Genomic DNA, 18,835 nt, shown 5'->3' on the forward strand with positions numbered 1-18,835 from the left:
TACACAGTTTGAATCAAAATTGCGAGGTTCTTGGTCAACTCAACCCACATCCCACATACAGGGTGAAATAAGACATGCAGACTTAAAAATTGTCATTAATAGCCAAATGATTAACAACATCTGGAATAGAATTCAGTTTATCAGCATCCATTTAACAATCTGCCTCTGGGCATTTTAAGGCGAGACAATGACAGACCGCCCGCAAAAGGTGCAGCTAGTGATAAGCAAACTGGACACAACATGTATCATTACAACTGTACGGCCATTGCAGAGTGTTTGGATAACATACGGTCAGAATTTACTGCAGTCTTATAAAAACTATGATCGATGCGTCGTTAAAGTATCAGTCATTTAAAATCTGACTTCATGTGTTGACATGGTGTTCCCCAGGGTAAGCCTGGTATACAGTACAGTACAAACCATAATATTACTATTTACAGGCAACATCAGATTAATAGATTATACTCTATAAATACACAATGTGTATACAATGTAGGTTTTAAAGAGGAACGGACGGCTCTCCTGACTGGTCTGTTTTAGTAATCACTTGTATTCCCCTATAAAATAATTCTAGATCCCCTTTTCCTAGAAATCTGTTGTGTTGTCCCTTTCCCTGAAAATGTACGAGTAGAAGTACTGCTCCTTGTCAAAGGGGCGTGTCCCAACAGACATGACTGTCAAGGAGAGTGGTAAACTGATTTAGCAATTTATTCACACATTTCCAGGAAGAACAGCAGAGGAATAATACAGTGTTCTAAATTAAGATGCTCTAGAATTGTTAGATTATGGGGAATATGAGTGTTTAAAGCGGTTTCCGCATTAACATAAAGGACTTTAATTAACTGCAATGTACAAACTAAATAATTGTGTAACATACATCATTCTTGGACTATGAAATCACCTTCACCCCGTGTGTCAAAAGCCAAGAAGTACAAAGCTCATCAAGTTTTCATCCTGTTCAAAGGTCAAATATGTGCATTGGTTCCCCCTTTCCCCCGTCTGAGCATTGCGCTCCTTAAGCTTGGCGCATGCTCACATCTCAGTTGTGTGTTGGAATCCCAGTGTTTCCACTTATAGCGCATGCTCGGCCACGTCTATACACTTCTTTGAGCTCCACTGAAACCAATGTAGCCAATAGAAGACCATAATAATTGTAGCCTGGAGTAAGAGTGTGATCACCGAGGCAGCCGTTGGGTCTGAATGCTGCTTATTTTATTTTTGTTTCAGTGTGTCGACCAAAATAGCCTCATAAAACAGGAGCAGCGCGTCCTCTTCCTGCACATTATCAGCCGCGTTATAGGAAACGTAAAGCCGAGCAACATTATGTGTCCTGATGTGCGCTTACTGCGCATGCTTGGCTATTACCATCTTCTACGGGCTACATCGAGATCAACAGAGCCCATAGAAAGCAATGGACGCGGCCATTGTTCTTGTGTGTAAGCGTTCAGTTTACACACCAGACCAAGAATAAAATAAGCAGCGTTCAGACCAGGTGATCACTTTTACTTGAGCCTCCATTGATTCAGCTGTAAGTGGAAACATTCAGAAATCCAACAAGTGGACAACTAAACAATATATTGTTATGCACTTAGGTGCTAGAAAAAGAAAATTGGGAACGTACATTTTTGGAGGGGTTTTTGAGAATATATATATATATATATATATATATATATATATATATATATATACATATACATATATATATACACACACACACACACACACACAAGGGTATGTTTAGATCCACATCAGAACCATCGTCAAAGTTTGCAGCAATTGGTGCAGATTCTGCCGCGAACCCACAGTACCCTTCAATTGGAAGGGTGAAATCTGCAGAGGGAGCTGTGCAGATTCACACCAAAATCCACATATGTATTCGGGTCCATTCACACAGCCAATTTGGTGTGGATTTCTGCTTTGGAGTAAGCAGACAAGTAAAAGGAGTGTGGGGTACAGTGGTAGGATTTATGTCAGCCATGCACAAAGGCTGCAGAGGTGGATTGGGGGAGAGCCATGAAGTGATAGCAGTCACAAAGACCGCCCCATTTCACATGAGAGAACCAGAAACCTTGGGGATACTGAAGGTGGACAAAAATAAGGATATTCACAAAATTATGCAACAACTAGTAGAAGGCTCAATGTCCACAGCCGGATTTGATTTGCAGAATCCACACGCGAGATCTGCAAATCAAGCTGCCCATAGGGAAACATGGGGAGTCCACACTTCATTTAACACTTGCAGATTTGATGTTATTTGATTTGTGGTTGGCACTCACCGATAATAAATGCTCCATCTTACCGCAGATCACGCACGGATGCGCTCCATTTATCTCTATTGTAGCTTATGATCTGCAGTGCATTCAAAAATACATTTAAAATACATTTGCGGATTCACTTCGAATTTGAAGGTTAAAATCAATAAGGGAAGGGGGGACAAAACTGGGAGGTGGGGTTGCATTTTTTTCCATGCAGAAAAAAAAAAAAACCCAATCCGCGATCTCCTGCAAGCAATAAACAGGACAGGTAAGAAATTTGCAAGCACAGATTCCACTGCTGAATCCCGCAGCGGAATCCAGTTAAGCTCGCAGACATGGACAGAAAAATAGTTTCTTACCTGTCCAGATCCAGCGCAGGTCTCCTCCGTGCCGGCCGGATCTTCTTTCTTCATCACTGCGGATGCGTCCGGATGCTCTGGCCAATGTGCAGTGCAATTTTTTTTACTCTCCTCCTTTCCCGTAGATCCGCGGCATGTCCACAGTGACAGCTGTGGCGCGGATCGGACAGCTTCCATTGACTTCAATGGAAGCCGTCCCACGGGATCCGCAGAAAAATGGAGCATGCTGCGATTTCTGATCCGAACACAAGGGGGAGAAAAAGAAAAAAAAATTAAACACATCCACAAGCTTTAAATTGCCTTGCGGATGCTGATGCATCCCTATGGGCGGCTAGAGCTGCAGGTCTCCTGCTTGGATTTTAGAATTAAAATCTGCTTGTGGACATTGGGCCTTACTGTGCATTGTAAATGTGGTTCCAGTACTAATTTAGTATTTTTTTTGTGAGAAAACCCTTTAATAAAACAGACATTTCCATCGAGCCAGTAGGTCCCCTTCAAAACACATTTGAAAAGGAAAAAAAACACCAAAAAACTAAGAAATAAATAGTCCTCTCTTCATCCTCGAAACATTTCAAACACCAAATGTTTCGACACAGCTAGGATTCATCTCCCAGATCTCGTCATCCACAGGTTCCAGAGGCCTTAGGAAAGAACTAGCCTCAGGTGCCTTTTTTTCATCCAGTCCAGTGTTCTGCCAGCTTTTCACTTTGGGTTTTGCTTCTCCATTTAAAGATTTGGGTTTTTCTAGTGAAGAGTCGCTGGTAACTTGCGGCTGGCGGTTCAAGGTGCAGTCAAAAAAGTTATTTTGGACAATGTACCTGACGCACTGTAAAATGACATTCCTCTCATGCCTTATGTCACGGGCCAGCAACTAGGAAGAAAACAAAGAAGTGAAAGGTCATCTTCAAATACTTTTCTTACAACTAACTTTCAACTAAAATAAAAAATAAAAAGTTCTGGAAATCCATTTGTCATGTAAAACGTCTCACAACAAAGCTGCACGTCTGGGCGGAAACTAGACCAGAGACTGCTGGATTATCGCATACGCAGCCATTAACACTGTCATTTGTAAAACTCGCCAACACCACTAAAATGCCCTACAATCTGTTCTTCAAAGCATGGGGAAATAATTATCTGAATACCATGGAGCACACAAGGCTTTGTAAGCCAGACACTTAATTAGTACACAACAGACTGCAATACCCGAGCCAGCAATACTATAGTAGTCTAATATGGGGAGCCAAGAAATATCAATGGATATGAACCTTGACTCATGGAGATCATTAGTTTAGACCTTTACAAGCCTCCTATACACCTCGATGAGGCAGTCTTCAGCTGACGGAAACTAGGAACAGTCGAAGGAGCACAGCAGCCCCCTCATTCCAGCGATCAGCAGGGGTCTCAGCAGCGGGAGCCCCATTAAGACTTGGGTCTGACATGTCAAAAGTTTTCTGAAAGTGCAGATCCTCTTTAGCCCCTTTCCGCCACAGGGTGGAACTGTATGTCCTGGCTCCCTGGTACTTAACGCAACAGGACATCCAATAACGCCCCATCGATGGCGCAAGATCGAAATCAATCTCCGTGCTCCCTCTGTGACGTCATCGGACTCTCATGATGAAATCAATATGCCTATTGATAGTCTATGTGCATATTGAACTGCGGATCATCCGCGCGGGTGACCCACGCGGATTCCGCAATTCAATTATGCCCATGGACATGAGGCCTAAGGAAGCACTTTAACAGAGTGGACTGCAGAGAAACTGGAAGGGAGGCTACCCTAGCAGCCACTTCAAATGTGATTTACAGTTATACTTACATTAAAGATTTTGTTGATTTACATTATTACAGAAATTAGGAGACCAACACAAGCTAGAAGAGGAGCATAAGTTTTCTGAAAAGTTAGTGCCCATTAAAGGCCCTCAGCTGCCATGTTAACCCATCTGCACTAGGAGTTTGTGCCATAACTGCAATATCTGAAGGACCTGATTAGCTGATCTGGGCCTTTGCCCACATTATCCACATGCCATTTACATCATTGTGCTTGGGGTCAACTACATAGTGCCAGGGTTGTAAGCATGAAGCAACAAGGGATTAAGAACACTAAATTGAGCAATGGATGCAAGAGCTGTGTGGGCAGGGCTCCTACCAAATCCATCTCCGTTTTGTTTGCGTGCGGCACACAGTCTTCCATAAGTGATACAATGAGCTATGGTTACATGCTGTGAAGCATCACAGAAGTTTATATAAAACACGTTGCTACATGACTGATGACTGCAAAGAAGAAATAGCAAATAGATGCAACGGAGTAATCTTTTGTAAATAAAGTCTAGCATATAAGGATAAGCTTTGATCTCAAAAACTCTGCTTACTGTTTGTGAATGGAAATGTTGATTACATTAAATAGCTCAAATCCCTTTATGCTCAAAAGTGGTTATAAATGCAGCACCCGCAGGGATACACCGGGGTCACAGCAGAAGCATTGCTCTGACCTGTGTGTAGTGGCCAGCGCTTGAAATGGCCAGCGCACTCATTGAAATAAAAGGGAGCTGGGTTTGCAGGCTGGGGTCATATTGACTTCAATGAGAGCTACGCCTGCAATTACGAGCTCCGGCCACTACCCAGGGGTCGGAGCAGTGCTTCCACTCCAACCCCAGTGTATCCTGGCGGGCGCTGCCTGGAAAATCCCTTTAAAGTGTACTTGTCATCAACTACATGGGTTTGTAGCGCTTATGCCTCAGATTGTGTAGTAATGTGATTTTGGGCACTTACCCTTCTTATTTCACTGACAAGTAGCCCAGAGCTGCTGCATTGCTATAATCAATCCCTCTCACTTCAGTGGGTGGTGGCCCTGCCTGAGTGGTTGGCCAGTACTACACATGTGGCCACTTCTTTTCCCTTAGTTGTCTGCATTTATTTGACCAATGGGAGAGCTGCTTTGATCCGAGGCCCCACCTGTCCATGAATCTTGAGGAGCTGCAGTATTGGCACAAGTATTACACAGTTGGCTGACCGACACGGCATAGCGAGCTGGCAGGAAAGGGCTTTATCTGGACTGATGGCTACTTACTGTATATAACTAAATTAGTTTATAGTGTAGAAGCAGAGAAAAGTAGGATGAACAGGCCATAGGAGCTGTATTAGCCAGAGCTCCCTTATGGGTCATTCCGTGTCAGTTCAACCAACGCTCCCGGTCGACCATCTCAGATTTCAATGAAACTTTGCACAAAGATAGACCCTGACACTAAACTAAGATATCCAGAATATTAGGCTTCAAAGTGCTTTGGTTCACGAGCTACAGGTCTTAATCTAGGGGGTTGTCATGTGATTACAGCGCGCAACCTGAAAAAAGTGGCGATTTCAATCCATTGCCAAGCCAGTTCCAATGACTCTAGAGCAATGAAACTTCACACACTAGGAGAACTTTTGGTGCTGAATCCAGCTAAGCTACTCAGACTGCCACTCTTATCATCATTCTGCCACCATTGCATGTCAAAGTAGCTGAAAAATTCTATCGCGCAAAATAAAACTCATATTTTAAGCAGTAATAACTCATAATCAATGCAATCCAACTCAGCTATGAATTTATCAATGTGTACTCCATAGAAAGGTTTCTCATTATTCACATTATGGACCCAAAAGGATGCATAGCTCTTAAGATACAATGAGTCAAAAATGGCAAAAAACACTTTTTTGCTAATTTTTACCTTTTTCAAAGGCGAAAATCGGAATGTACTCCATTTTTATTTTTTTCCATTTTTGTTCTATTTGGAAGAGAATTTTTTGCTCTACAAGATTCGATGTTTTTCATTTTGTTCCCAGACCTTCTAGATGGGAAAATATCAATGCCTGTGAAGGTCCTATGCACTCGCGGAGGTCAAATAATAAAATAAGTGTAAGTTTTGCATGGATGTATAATTAGTTTAGAAATCATGAGAAGGTAAATTATTTTTGGAATGAGACAACTTTTTGTGCTCAAGAAACTTATGTGATCAAAAATTGCATGGCGAGTTCAGGTGAGCCACAAGCTTTGGCCTAAGATGGTCAGAATATCATTGAGTGTTGCATAATGATTGTGGTATCTTCCAGTGATCACTGGGCTTATTTAGCACTCTATCCATATTGGATACTAAGATTATCTAAGGCTAGCATTTGTGTAATAAATAACTAGTTATTCATGCTAGCCTTAGATAATCTTAGTATCCAATATGGATAGAGTGCTAAATAAGCCCAGTGATCACTGTAATATACCACAATCATTATGCAACACTCAATGATATTCTGACCATCTTAGGCCAAAGCTTGTGGCTCATCTGAACCCGCCATGCAATTTTTGATCACATAAGTTTCTTGAGCACAAAAAGTTGTCTCATTCCAAAAATAATTTACCTTCTCATGATTTCTAAACTAATTATACATCCATGCAAAACTTACACTTATTTTATTATTTGACCTCCGCGAGTGCATAGGACCTTCACAGGCATTGATATTTTCCCATCTAGAAGGTCTGGGAACAAAATGAAAAACATTGAATCTTGTAGAGCAAAAAATTCTCTTCCAAATAGAACAAAAATGGAAAAAAATAAAAATGGAGTACATTCCGATTTTCGCCTTTGAAAAAGGTAAAAATTAGCAAAAAAGTGTTTTTTGCCATTTTTGACTCATTGTATCTTAAGAGCTATGCATCCTTTTGGGTCCATAATGTGAATAATGAGAAACATTTCTATGGAGTACACATTGATAAATTCATAGCTGAGTTGGATTGCATTGATTATGAGTTATTACTGCTTAAAATATGAGTTTTATTTTGCGCGATAGAATTTTTCAGCTACTTTGACATGCAATGGTGGCAGAATGATGATAAGAGTGGCAGTCTGAGTAGCTTAGCTGGATTCAGCACCAAAAGTTCTCCTAGTGTGTGAAGTTTCATTGCTCTGGAGTCATTGGAACTGGCTTGGCAATGGATTGAAATCGCCACTTTTTTCAGGTTGCGCGCTGTAATCACATGACAACCCCCTAGATTAAGACCTGTAGCTCGTGAACCAAAGCACTTTGAAGCCTAATATTCTGGATATCTTAGTTTAGGGTCAGGGTCTATCTTTGTGCAAAGTTTCATTGAAATCTGAGATGGTCGACCGGGAGCGTTGGTTGAACTGACACGGAATGACCCTTATGCTAGATAAGCCCCGCCCCCACTTCCCATATTCTGTTGCTAAAGACAGGCATCACTTGACAACAGGCAGTGGTCAGCATATCAGAAAGAATGTAGACCCCTAGTGGACAGTACTTCTCAGGCAGAAAATGTTTATTAACCCCTTAAGGACCAAGCGCAGTAAATATACAGCGCTTTGTCCTGGGCTTTAATCCCGACAGATGTACGGCACGGGATAAAGCCTGTTCTCCTACAATTAAGCAAGAGCAGGATGGGTCTTCAGCTGTCAGACATAGCAGAGAACTCGGAAGAGAAGGGAGAAGTTGTTTTTAACCGCTTCTGCCTTCTTCATTCCCAGGTACACAGCACTAAATGAGCGCTATGTACTAAGAAGTGAAAATGAAAGGGTTTCTTCCACTATGTGACCCGGCAATCACATGACCACCAGATTTCCTTGCAAAGCAGAGCTGCAGTGTCCTATCAGACCCTGATCAGCTCTGCCAGTGACTATAGTCACTAAAGGGGGATGTTTTCCGTGTAACTGGGCTCTTATGGATGCCTCAGGTACAGTGGAAAAATGTGTTAAAAAAAGAAAACAAAAAAAAAAACACAACACAAGACTGTGAATGACCTGCAGAGGTGTTATATGACGTCATGGGGGTCATAGATGGTATAAATACATATAAGCAAAAAAAAAGTTAATAAAAAAATTTACAGAATAAAAAAAACATACACATACAAAAAAAAAAAAAAAAAAAAAAAAAGAGACTCAAAGCCAGCTACCACCAAAACGGTCGCCGAATGCGCTGTGTAATCCAAAACCATACATATAATATCACAACGTCTGAAACAAAACAAACGCAATTCTTTTAAAATGCCATCCGCGGGTGCAAAAAACAATTTAACCCTCTCCAATCCACTGTCTAAAGACATAAGGATTTAAGGCTGTACAACTCCAATATTGGAAGGCATCCATCGGGGTTCTCTTACTGTATATTGCCCAGCCTCTCTGCTGTCAGAGCCTATCCAACGTGTCCCCTCATGCAGTACTGGCTTTAGCCAGCAGATAGCGCCATTGTATAACGGCAGAAAAAGAGTAAGCCCCCTAGGAAAACCAGGATACAAAAATTGGATTGGAGAGGGTTAATGGACCGTGGATGGCCAATGATTCCCTATGAGCAAATTCTGCTACGGATTCCGCGGCAGAAATCCGCAATTCCATTTAGCTAGTGGACATGAGGCCTAAAGGTATAAAACAGCCTCGTCCTTAAGGGGTTAAAAGAAACGAGCATTTAAAGCTATGAGTTCTCTGGCTTCTGCTGCAGCCAAAGACAGACCTGTGCAAGAAATCGCTTCTGTCGAAATACGTTGTGGGCCGCAGATCCCGCAGCTAAAGGAAAATCGCAGCAAAGCACACGCTATGAAATTGTGCCGCTTTAGTGTGTGAGAACGGCCTTATTTATCTGATCGCATCTTTTGCCAGATTCTTGGCAGCATATTTCCATGTGTGAATGGGGATGTCTTGTTGACAGCAACAGAAGTGAAAGAGGAACAAACGATCGCTCCTCCCCAAGGGTCTTATCGATCTGTGCACAATGCCAAGTAAACAAGCGTCAACTGTTGTGCCGATCTCTGCGTTTGACTAGCGCTGATCACATGTAGAAGCGCCATAAATCTGTACAGAGATTGAGTCTTACAATTCAGTCAATAACATTTACACTAATTAAAACAGAAAAAAAAAAGGCAAATTTATGAAAACTATCCAAAGAGATAACGGTCTTTCTTGGCCGTAGCAACCAATCACATTGCAGCTTTCATTATTCAAGAGCACTACGAGGAATAAAAGCTGCGTTGCAATTGCTTACTACGGGCACCAAAGAGAGGTTTTCTTTGGCAGTTTTGTAAATCTCCCCCAACCTGGGGGGAGAGGGGGTGAGACTTGTAGAAATTAATGAAGCTTAAAAACACGTTCACATCTCTGAACGGAGCGTCCGGTGCAGATCCAGAATAATATACCGGCCGAAGTATAGAAGCATACTGCTCTATTTCATCTGGAGAAATGCTGGAATCTGGACAGAACGCATTATAAAACAATACGGCCCCTCCAGGGCCATCCGGGGCAGACATGTGCCAGATTCAGCGGGCTTTTCATTATACGGTCCAGGGAACAGAGGCAAACAATGGAAATCAAGTGAGGGCAAGAGTGCGAGTGTGCCCTTATGTAGTCAAGATCACTTTAAATGCCTAAAAACTATTATTGCTTTTTAAGAAATCAAGTTATATTGTGTGATTTGGAGCTTTAAACTTTGATCTGCTACACAAAAATATCAAAGAAGAGGCCTAAGTAGCTGCCGTAAAAAATAGCCCCTTTCCAGCACTTACATAGTTTTATTTTCTTACCATTTCCAGCAATGTGGTCCGTCTCTTTGTGATGACTTGCTTCTTTGCGCGGTTACGGCCTATATTGGTATGGGCCTGTCTATGAAGGTCTTTTGACTGCATCGCAGCACTGCAGGAGTCTGTGCTTGCTGCTTTCGAGAGGTTCCCGACCTTTACATTTGTAGAGTCCATACTCGGATAATGCGTCTCCAATAGCTGCCTATTTTCTTCTAAGGCCTTAGCTACCTTCTTGATTTGAAGCTCTGAAACAGAAGTCACCAAAGTGATCATTATAGATCAATGATTGGTAAAACAAATAGGATATATCAAATATTATTACCACCTGCTTTAGGTAGGAAACACACAGGAATTTCATTTCCGCCCATTTGTGTGCAACAAAATCCTGTTCTGTGACACATGAGACCTCATGCCACTAGAGGGAGCCAGGAGATTGGCTAAAAAGATCATCTCCATCTATACAGGACAGCTTGCAAATTCTCAGCCACGAAATATTCCACCATAAAACGGTTATTATGCCAGACAGAAATTTGTTATGAACATGGTTTATCAGGTTTATCCACGTGGCTATGCCTGGAGAGGCCATAGGTTTAGATACTGGGATACTTGATAAAATACTTTACCCCACAAGTCAATGTAATACTGTGTTGATAAAGAAAACCAAGTATACGGCTTTAAAAAAAAAAAAAAAAAATTCCCAGTTAACCCAACACAGCCGGGACAAACAGGAAACCACAATTAGAATTCCTAGCTTGCATCACTGTAAATATATTGAAGCAGATTTATTGACCTTTGTCTCATAACAGAAAAAAAAAAAATGAAACAAGGGTAGTTTCACATCTGCGCAGAGAATTCTGCTTTCCTGTTCAGTTCGGGGAGCAGGAAAGGGGAATCCCGCAGCCAAGTGGTTCCATTGCTGAACGGAACAGAACAGCGCCAGACGGACCGCATAGACTGTAAAGGGGTTTGTGTGATTTCCACCCGGCTACCCAGCTTTTGGACGAAAGAAAAAGCACAGCATGCGTCACTTTTTCTTCCGTTATTTCAGCTGCATCTGCGACAGAACTTCCAGCTGAAGATTCCGACACAGATGTGAATCCGGCCTTACACTCCAACTTCAGGACAACCGTGGCACTAAACCTGGACAGATAAGACATATGTAGCCCAAGTACACAAATGTATATTATTGCTGGCGCTACGCAATATCTACTCACCCTCGGGTTCACTGTCATTTTCAGATGAACTCCCATAGCTGGAAATTAGTTTGCTGAGGCCAAATGTCACCTGCTTTGGTATGACAATTAAACCAGTAGATGCTGGCTCCTCGCCACTGTCAGATTCTACAGGAAGAAAGGAGGACAAAAAAAATTCCAATATTCTAATAATGCAAAAACACTAAATAAAGCAAGGCACTGACCCGCATGTGATCTGAGTCTATACTCGTGTGATTAGCCAGTCAACACAGAAACTTTGGCACCCCACATGGAGGACTGACCTTGACAGCCCATGACGCCTAGAATAATGACCCCAGTTTTCAAACTGATGTAGTCTACTGATACCGTACACTTTTACCATTAAGTAACTTGAGCATCTTTTCTGGGAAAGACTTTCTACGGCCAGTTGTTTTTTTTGTTAGGAGAATAGTGAAAAAAGTGGATTATACCCACCTGATAATCAGGTTTCCAGTAGTCTCCACGACAGCACCAATGAGATTGCCTCCTCCTGGTAGGACAGGAACATACTGAGAGGTTAAAAGCTCCCCCCCTTCCCCACTTTCCTCAGTGGATTCTAACGAATTGCCGGGGCAGGAGCTAAACTTAAATTTTTTTCCCCTAACCGGGGTTTTTTAATTTTAAATTTATTATTTTATTTTTCTAGGGCGGGAAAGGTACGGGTGCTGTCGTGGAGACTACTGGAAACCTGATTATCAGGTGGGTATAATCCACTTTTTCCCCCAGTCGTCTCCACGACAGCACCAATGAGACGTACCAACTAAAGTTTATTAGGGTGGGATTGCTGCCGAGAGGACTTTGCGGCCGAAGGCCATGTCCTCGTCCTGCTGCACTTTTACCCTATAGTGTTTAGTAAACGTGTGGGGTTTTTTCCAGACTGCGGCCTTGCAAATTTGCTCGACCGAGGCTGAACTGTGTTCGGCCCATGAGGACGCTACTGCCCTTGTGGAATGGGCTTTAAGCGCTAACGGGATCTCCTTCCCGAGGGCTTTATAGGATTCTATGATGGCCAGGCGGATCCACCTGGCTATGGAACTTTTCGCTGCTTTGCTACCCTTATTTGGGCCACTGAACTGGACGAACAGGTTGTCATCCCGCCTCCAGTGGCTCGTTGTATCTATGTAGGTTAGGACTGCTCTCCTAACGTCCAGGCAGCTTAGGGTTCTTTCCTCCTCGTTTTTTGGGTGGCTGAAGAATGAGGGGATTATTATATCCTGGGACCTATGAAAATCTGACACTACTTTCGGCATAAAGGCCGGGTCTGTTTTAAATATTAGTTTGGTGTCTGTAATTTTCATAAACGGGTGGCGGATGGACAAGGCCTGTAGTTCGCTAACCCGTCTTGCGGATGTAATGGCTACTAGGAAGATGGTCTTGATTGTCAGCGTTCTTATAGGTAGCGCTTTGATCGGTTCGAATGGTACCGCTGTCATGGCCCCTAGAACCCAATTAAGGTTCCAGTCTGGGAACAGGTTTATGGGCCTAGGGCGTAATCTAGCTACTGCTGTTAGGAACCTGTGGACCCATCTATCGTCTGCGAATTTTGTGTCGCAGATAGCGCTAAGGGCTGAAACCTGGACTTTTAGGGTGCTCGGGGAGAGGCCCATCTCTAAGCCCTCCTGCAGGAATTCTAAGATTAGCGGAGTGTCGGGGATAGAATCCCCGCGATCCCTTCCCTGTCTCCATGAGGAAAACTTTCTCCAGACCTTCTGGTAGATCAGGTTGGTCGTCTTTTTCCTACTGGACATTAGGGTTTCTACTACTTTCTCTGAGAATCCTTTCTGTCTTAGCGAGGATTCCTCAAGAGCCATGCCGTTAAATGGAGTTTGTCTAGGCCGGGGTGGTTCAGTGGCCCCTGCGATAGAAGATCCGTCCAGGTAGGCAAGGTGACTGGGTCCTGGACGCTCAGTGTTGTCAGAAGACCGAACCAGCTTCTTTTTGGCCAGAAGGGGGTCACTAGGATTAGCGTGCATCCCTGGGTTCTGAAGTGTTGTAAAACCCTGGGGATTAGTGGTATGGGAGGAAAGGCGTAGGCCAGTCCTTGTCCCCAGTCCTGGCCCAGGGCGTCTACCGCTATCGGACGATCTCCTGGCCGGAGGGAGAAAAAGTTGCCTACTTTCGTGTTCTCCCTGGTTGCGAAGAGGTCCAACTGTGGGGTCCCCCACCGGTTGGTTAAGATTCTGAATGCCTCTGGGGAGAGGGACCACTCTCCTGGGTCTATCTGCTTCCTGCTGAGGAAGTCTGCTTTTCCATTTAGTGTCCCCTTTAAGTGGGTTGCCGTGATCGAGAGGATCCGGCCCTCCGCCCAGTGAAAGATTTTCTGTGCGATGCTTTGCAGTGGGGGAGATCTTGTGCCCCCTTGGTGTCGTATGTGAGCGACCGCGGTGACATTGTCTGACAGTATTTTTATGTGATGGTTCTGTAGCGAGTTGCCCAACTGCTGTAGAACCTGCCAAACTGCCTGTAGTTCTCTGAAATTTGAGGATTGTTCTTTTATCCTCTGAGGCCAGGGACCCTGAAAGAATTGGTTCCCCACATGCGCTCCCCATCCACAGGCGCTTGCGTCTGTTGTGATGTGGATGGCTGGGTCTTGTAGCCAGTGAACCCCTCTCCGCAGGTTCTCTGGGGATGTCCACCAACGCAGGGATGTTTTTGCCCTGTTTGGGATGTACATCCTTGCCCCTAGCGAGGACTGCCTTTTGTCCCACGAGGATAGGACTACGGCCTGTAGGGCTCTGGTGTGGGCCTGGGCCCATGCTACTCCTGGGATGCATGATGTCAAGCTCCCCAGAAGAGACATTGCCTCCCGAATTGTGCAGAATCGTCTTCGTAGGAAGGTTTTGACTATTCTGCGGATTTTTTGTATTCTCTCCTCGGGTAGGTAGGAGCATTGCGATTCTGAGTCGAGAGTTATTCCCAGAAACGTCTTCTGCTTGCCGGGATCTAGGCTGGATTTTTCCCAGTTTATAATCCATCCCAATGATTGGAGAAGTTGTAGCACTGTCTCCAGATGTTTGGTTAGGAGTTTTTTGGACTCTGCTATTAATAGAATATCGTCCAGGTACGGTACTACTAGGATCGATTTTTCTCTCAGGTGGGCGGCTACCTCCGCCATAATCTTGGTAAAGATTCTGGGAGCTGAGGATATCCCGAAGGGCAGGCATCTGAACTGGTGGTGCTCTGTTCTTCCGCCCATGTCCACTGCGAACCGCAGGTATTTCTGTGAATCTTTGTGGATCGGGATGTGAAAATACGCGTCCTTCAGATCGATGGACGCCATGTAGGCTCCTCTGGGGATCAACTTTATTGTCGAGGAGATGGTTTCCATTTTGAATCTCCTGTATCGGACGCAGGTGTTCAGGTCTTTCAGGTTTATTATCGTCCGGTGTTTCCCGCCGGGTTTTTTTACTAAAAAGAGCCTGGAGTAATAGCCCTGGGTTTCCTCGTTTCGCGGTACGGGAGATATTGCGTTTAACCGCTGCAAGTCGCGCACGCTTTGCCCTAGTAAATGTAGCTGTTTTTTTGGGGCTCGCGTGGTAATGAATTTCCTTCTGGGGATGGATACCAGCTCTATCTGGTATCCGTGCTGTAGGATCTTTGGGATCCATGGGCCCCCGCAGATTGCGGCCCATTGATCCACAAAGCTCCCCAGCCTTGCCCCTACGGGGATGGCGTCAGGGTCTTTGCTTCGGCTCCCCCTGATGGGGGTTGAAGAGGATATTCCTTCCTCTGCCCCCCTTGGGGTAACTCCAGCGGCCTGTCTTGCCCTTGCCTCGGTAGGCCTCGGGCTGCTGCATTGGGGCCCGGGGAAAGGTCTTCACTCTCTGTGGTTTTTCCTCAGGGAACCCTTTTTTCCTGTCGGCCGCCTTCTCTAGAATTTTATCTAGGTCCGGTCCGAATAGAAATTGGCCGTAGAAAGGGAGGGCACACAATTTGTTTTTCGAGGCCAGGTCGCCTGACCATGACCTCAGCCATAACACCCTTCTGGCTGAGTTAGCGCGGGCTGTGGCTTTTGCTGAGAGTTTGACGGTCTCGGCTGCGGCGTCCGCTAAGAAGTTAGTGGCCATGCGCAGTATGGGAAGGGAGTTAAGGATCTGATCCCTCGGCGTTTTGTTGGTCAGATGTAGTTCCAGCTGCTCTAACCATACCCCCCGGGTCCGCGCCACGCAAGTGGCTGCGATCCCTGGCCTAAGGATGTTTGCCGCTGCCTCCCATGATTTCTTTAGGAGTCCCTCTGCCTTGCGATCCATGGGGTCTTTTAGCTGTGCGGCATCCTCAAAGGGCAGAGTCGTCCTCTTGGCTACCTTGGCCACCGGGACGTCTACCTTAGGTATTTCGTCCCAGCTTGCGCAAGCTTCCTCCTCCAGGGGGTATCTCCTTTTTACGCCTCGAGCGGAGTAGGAACCTGCGTCTGGTTTACTCCACTCTCTCTGAATTATTTTAGAGATGTTTTTGTGGACCGGGAAGGTATGTTTGCGCCTCTCCCCAAGTCCACTGAATATCTCATCCTGTCGGGTCCGCGGCTCTCTGGGCTGTTCTATTTTTAACGTAGCCCTAACTGATTTAATTAGTTCCGTCAATTCATCTTGATGGAACAAATATTTCCTGTAGTCCTCCTCCTCTGAGGACTCTTCGGCCGCCTGCTCCTCTTGCTCTGATCCGATGAAGTTCTCGGAATCAGAAGACTCCTCGGGAACATATGCCTTTCTTTGGCGTTTTGCTGGCGGTGCCGGCAGTGACGTTAGAGCTGATTGAACCTCTTCCTTCACCAGCTTTCTAACGTCATCCAGGAATCCCCCCGATTCCTCTCTGACTAGCCTAGCCACGCATGCCTTGCATAGAGGCCTCTGATACGTGGCTGGCAGTCTCGTCCCGCATTCCACGCACTTTCGCAGTTTTGTTCTGGGGGGGATGTCTTTTTTATCCCCCTGACAAACAAAGCATTTTTGCGGGTAAACATGCAATTTTTCCATACACAACATACTGGATATTTGCATTGTATTTTTGCCGCACTGGCTACTTACGGCCGCTGAGGCTGAGGTTTCAGCTGTCTCTGGGGCTGGAGCACTCATCTTTATACCAGTGCTGCAGACACCCTGCGACCTGTGATGCTGGTGTTCTGGCTTCTCTCAGGTTCCTATTTGAATTTTCGCGCTCCTGCGCTAAGCCCCGCCCCCTCCGCTCCTAGTGCAGACGCGATGACGTCATCGCGCTGGACGTGAGATGCGGCGCCCCGCCCCCTGCCGTCAAAGGGCTTCCTGGAGCGCCGCGCTGTAATTTCTGCCGGAGGACGAGGGGGACTGAGGCTCCCGCTTTGAACCCCCTATGGGCCGCCGCGGGAGGAACCTGGCCCGGGGGTTACCACCCTGATGTGGCGTCCCGGGAGTCGTCTGGCTGCGAAGGGATGACAGGGTGAGCCACTGCCTTCCGATCCGCCTGTATGCTTTCGCTGGCTTCTCCACCAGCTCCTCTCATAGATCCTGCCTCCTGGCAGGACAGGAAGACACTGAGGAAAGTGGGGAAGGGGGGGAGCTTTTAACCTCTCAGTATGTTCCTGTCCTACCAGGAGGAGGCAATCTCATTGGTGCTGTCGTGGAGACGACTGGGGGAAAATAGCAGTACAGACTCCTATTTATATATATATATTACCACAATATGCTGACATTTTCTATAAAGAGCCCTAGAACATTTTGGTAGTCTGGTTGGTTACCATGAAACAGATACAAATTTGATGCAAAGTAAAGTGATTAAGAAGAAAACTGAAAATTTAGCTTTTTCCTAGAGGAAAGCCCCCCCCCCCCTCCCCACCCATCCTTCAAGGTCTAATTACCTAGTCCTAGACCCTATTGTTTTAGAGATATATGGGGTTTGCACACGAGCAACTCCTTCACTGGGGCTGCCTGGACAGGTTCCCAAGCAGTAGTTGCCTCAAGCTCCAGTAGAGGAGATAAGTCTGCAAATGGTTCTGGTTTTAAATGCCTCCACTGGAATGACTACATGCAATACTACATTCATTGGGACCAATGAAGGAAAAAGTATAGCCAGCCACAATTTGAACAACAACTGTCTGCCATGGGTCCAGCTTCCAGGACCCTCAGCAATCTGCAGATATGAAGAACGCACTACACAATGAGAGAACTCCGTCAAAAAGGGAATCGCCTGGCTCGTGTCCTTTTTTTTTTTTTTTGAACAATAAAAAATTTGTAGCTACATTACAGATTTTGCAAAACCAGCAAATGTGATCAAAAAATTAACAGAAAAGAGCAAAATAAAAGGGGTAAGTGAAGACTAGAGGAACCTACCATCAATCTACTATGTAGGTTTCTATTGTGAGGGTGGACCTTCCTGTTAAGTGCTGCACAACTTCTGCCATAGTGTATACATAGTGAAATCAAAACAATCAAACCCCCAAACTGCAAGTACCTGGGTCATTGCCAGCAAGCATGTCTAGTGGGTTCACAGTCTTGCCATTACGCTTGTTGCTCAGTGGCTCCTTGGAAGGCTCTACAGAGTTTCCTTCAGATTTCACAGCCTCGTCATTCCTGAATTTTCTTTTCATCTTATTTGCATGTTGGCGATTTTTCCCGAATGATTTATCCTTGGCACCACCTTGACCATTTCTCATTCCTTTCATCTTACTGTAGAAAGACACAGAAATTTCATTAAAAGGGCTTGTCAGGGTTTTTTTTAAACCACATGCAGAAAAATAAAGTCACATACTCCCTTCTCAGTTCTCCATGTCCAGTGTCCATTTATGGGTTGCAGCCAGCCTGGGCATTGAATATCACAGGCTGCTGCAGCCAGCAACAGGCCTCAGCAATCAAGTGCTGAGCTCGGCCATTGGCTGCAGTAGCCTGTGAGGTCCTGTAAACAGGCTGCTGCAGCCTGTAAATATTATGTCATGGGGAGCCAGGAGAATAGAGAGTATATGACTTCTTTTGTTGCATGGGACATGTGGTTTTCCCCAAAAAAATAAATAAATTAAAAAAAAAAAAGCCGTTAAGTACAAATGTAGAGCAAAGTTATTTATAGGGCAAACAAGACATAATGCAATGACTCAAGTGAAGTCAGAGGAAATCGGTCAGTGCCTATGAGCCCCATGAGCTAATCTTATGGGCTTATATGAGCTGAAACATTAAATCTGCAAATGTGGATTTCAGAGGGCAAGTATAAGAATCACAATTGTGGATTTTGATGGAGATCTGCAGCAGAGTTTACTCCTTTAACCCCTTGAGTGGCGGGTTTCCTACCACCCTGTCGTGCCCACCAGGGCAGATTTTTTAAAATGGTCTAATCATTGAATTTCAACTAATTTTGCAGTTGCGTCTCAAGAGCCATAACTTTTTCCTTTTTCCATTGACATGGCCATATAAGGGCTTGATTTTTGCGGGACAAGTTGTGATTTTTTAAACAGGGGGGAGGAAAAAAAGAAATGGGGAAAAA

The 18,835-nt window shown here is 44.8% G+C and overlaps 1 protein-coding gene across 3 annotated transcripts in view; it reads right to left on the minus strand.

The window, feature by feature from the left end:
* Nucleotides 1-1,701: 1,701 nt before the first annotated feature.
* The window catches only part of NUFIP1 (nuclear FMR1 interacting protein 1), a 43,027-nt gene continuing 25,893 nt past the window's right edge, over nucleotides 1,702-18,835 (minus strand). For all 3 annotated transcript variants that reach the window (XM_066581898.1, XM_066581889.1, XM_066581881.1), the window contains 4 exons: nucleotides 17,816-18,030; nucleotides 11,375-11,500; nucleotides 10,164-10,405; nucleotides 1,702-3,485 (listed from right to left, as the gene is read on the minus strand). In XM_066581898.1, the coding sequence (XP_066437995.1) occupies nucleotides 3,186-3,485; nucleotides 10,164-10,405; nucleotides 11,375-11,500; nucleotides 17,816-18,030 (883 nt within the window). In that variant the 3' untranslated portion in view covers nucleotides 1,702-3,185. The remainder of the gene's footprint in view (nucleotides 3,486-10,163; nucleotides 10,406-11,374; nucleotides 11,501-17,815; nucleotides 18,031-18,835) is intronic.

This window comes from Eleutherodactylus coqui, chromosome 1 (genome assembly GCF_035609145.1).
Source record: "Eleutherodactylus coqui strain aEleCoq1 chromosome 1, aEleCoq1.hap1, whole genome shotgun sequence".
NCBI classification, from domain to species: domain Eukaryota; kingdom Metazoa; phylum Chordata; class Amphibia; order Anura; family Eleutherodactylidae; genus Eleutherodactylus; species Eleutherodactylus coqui.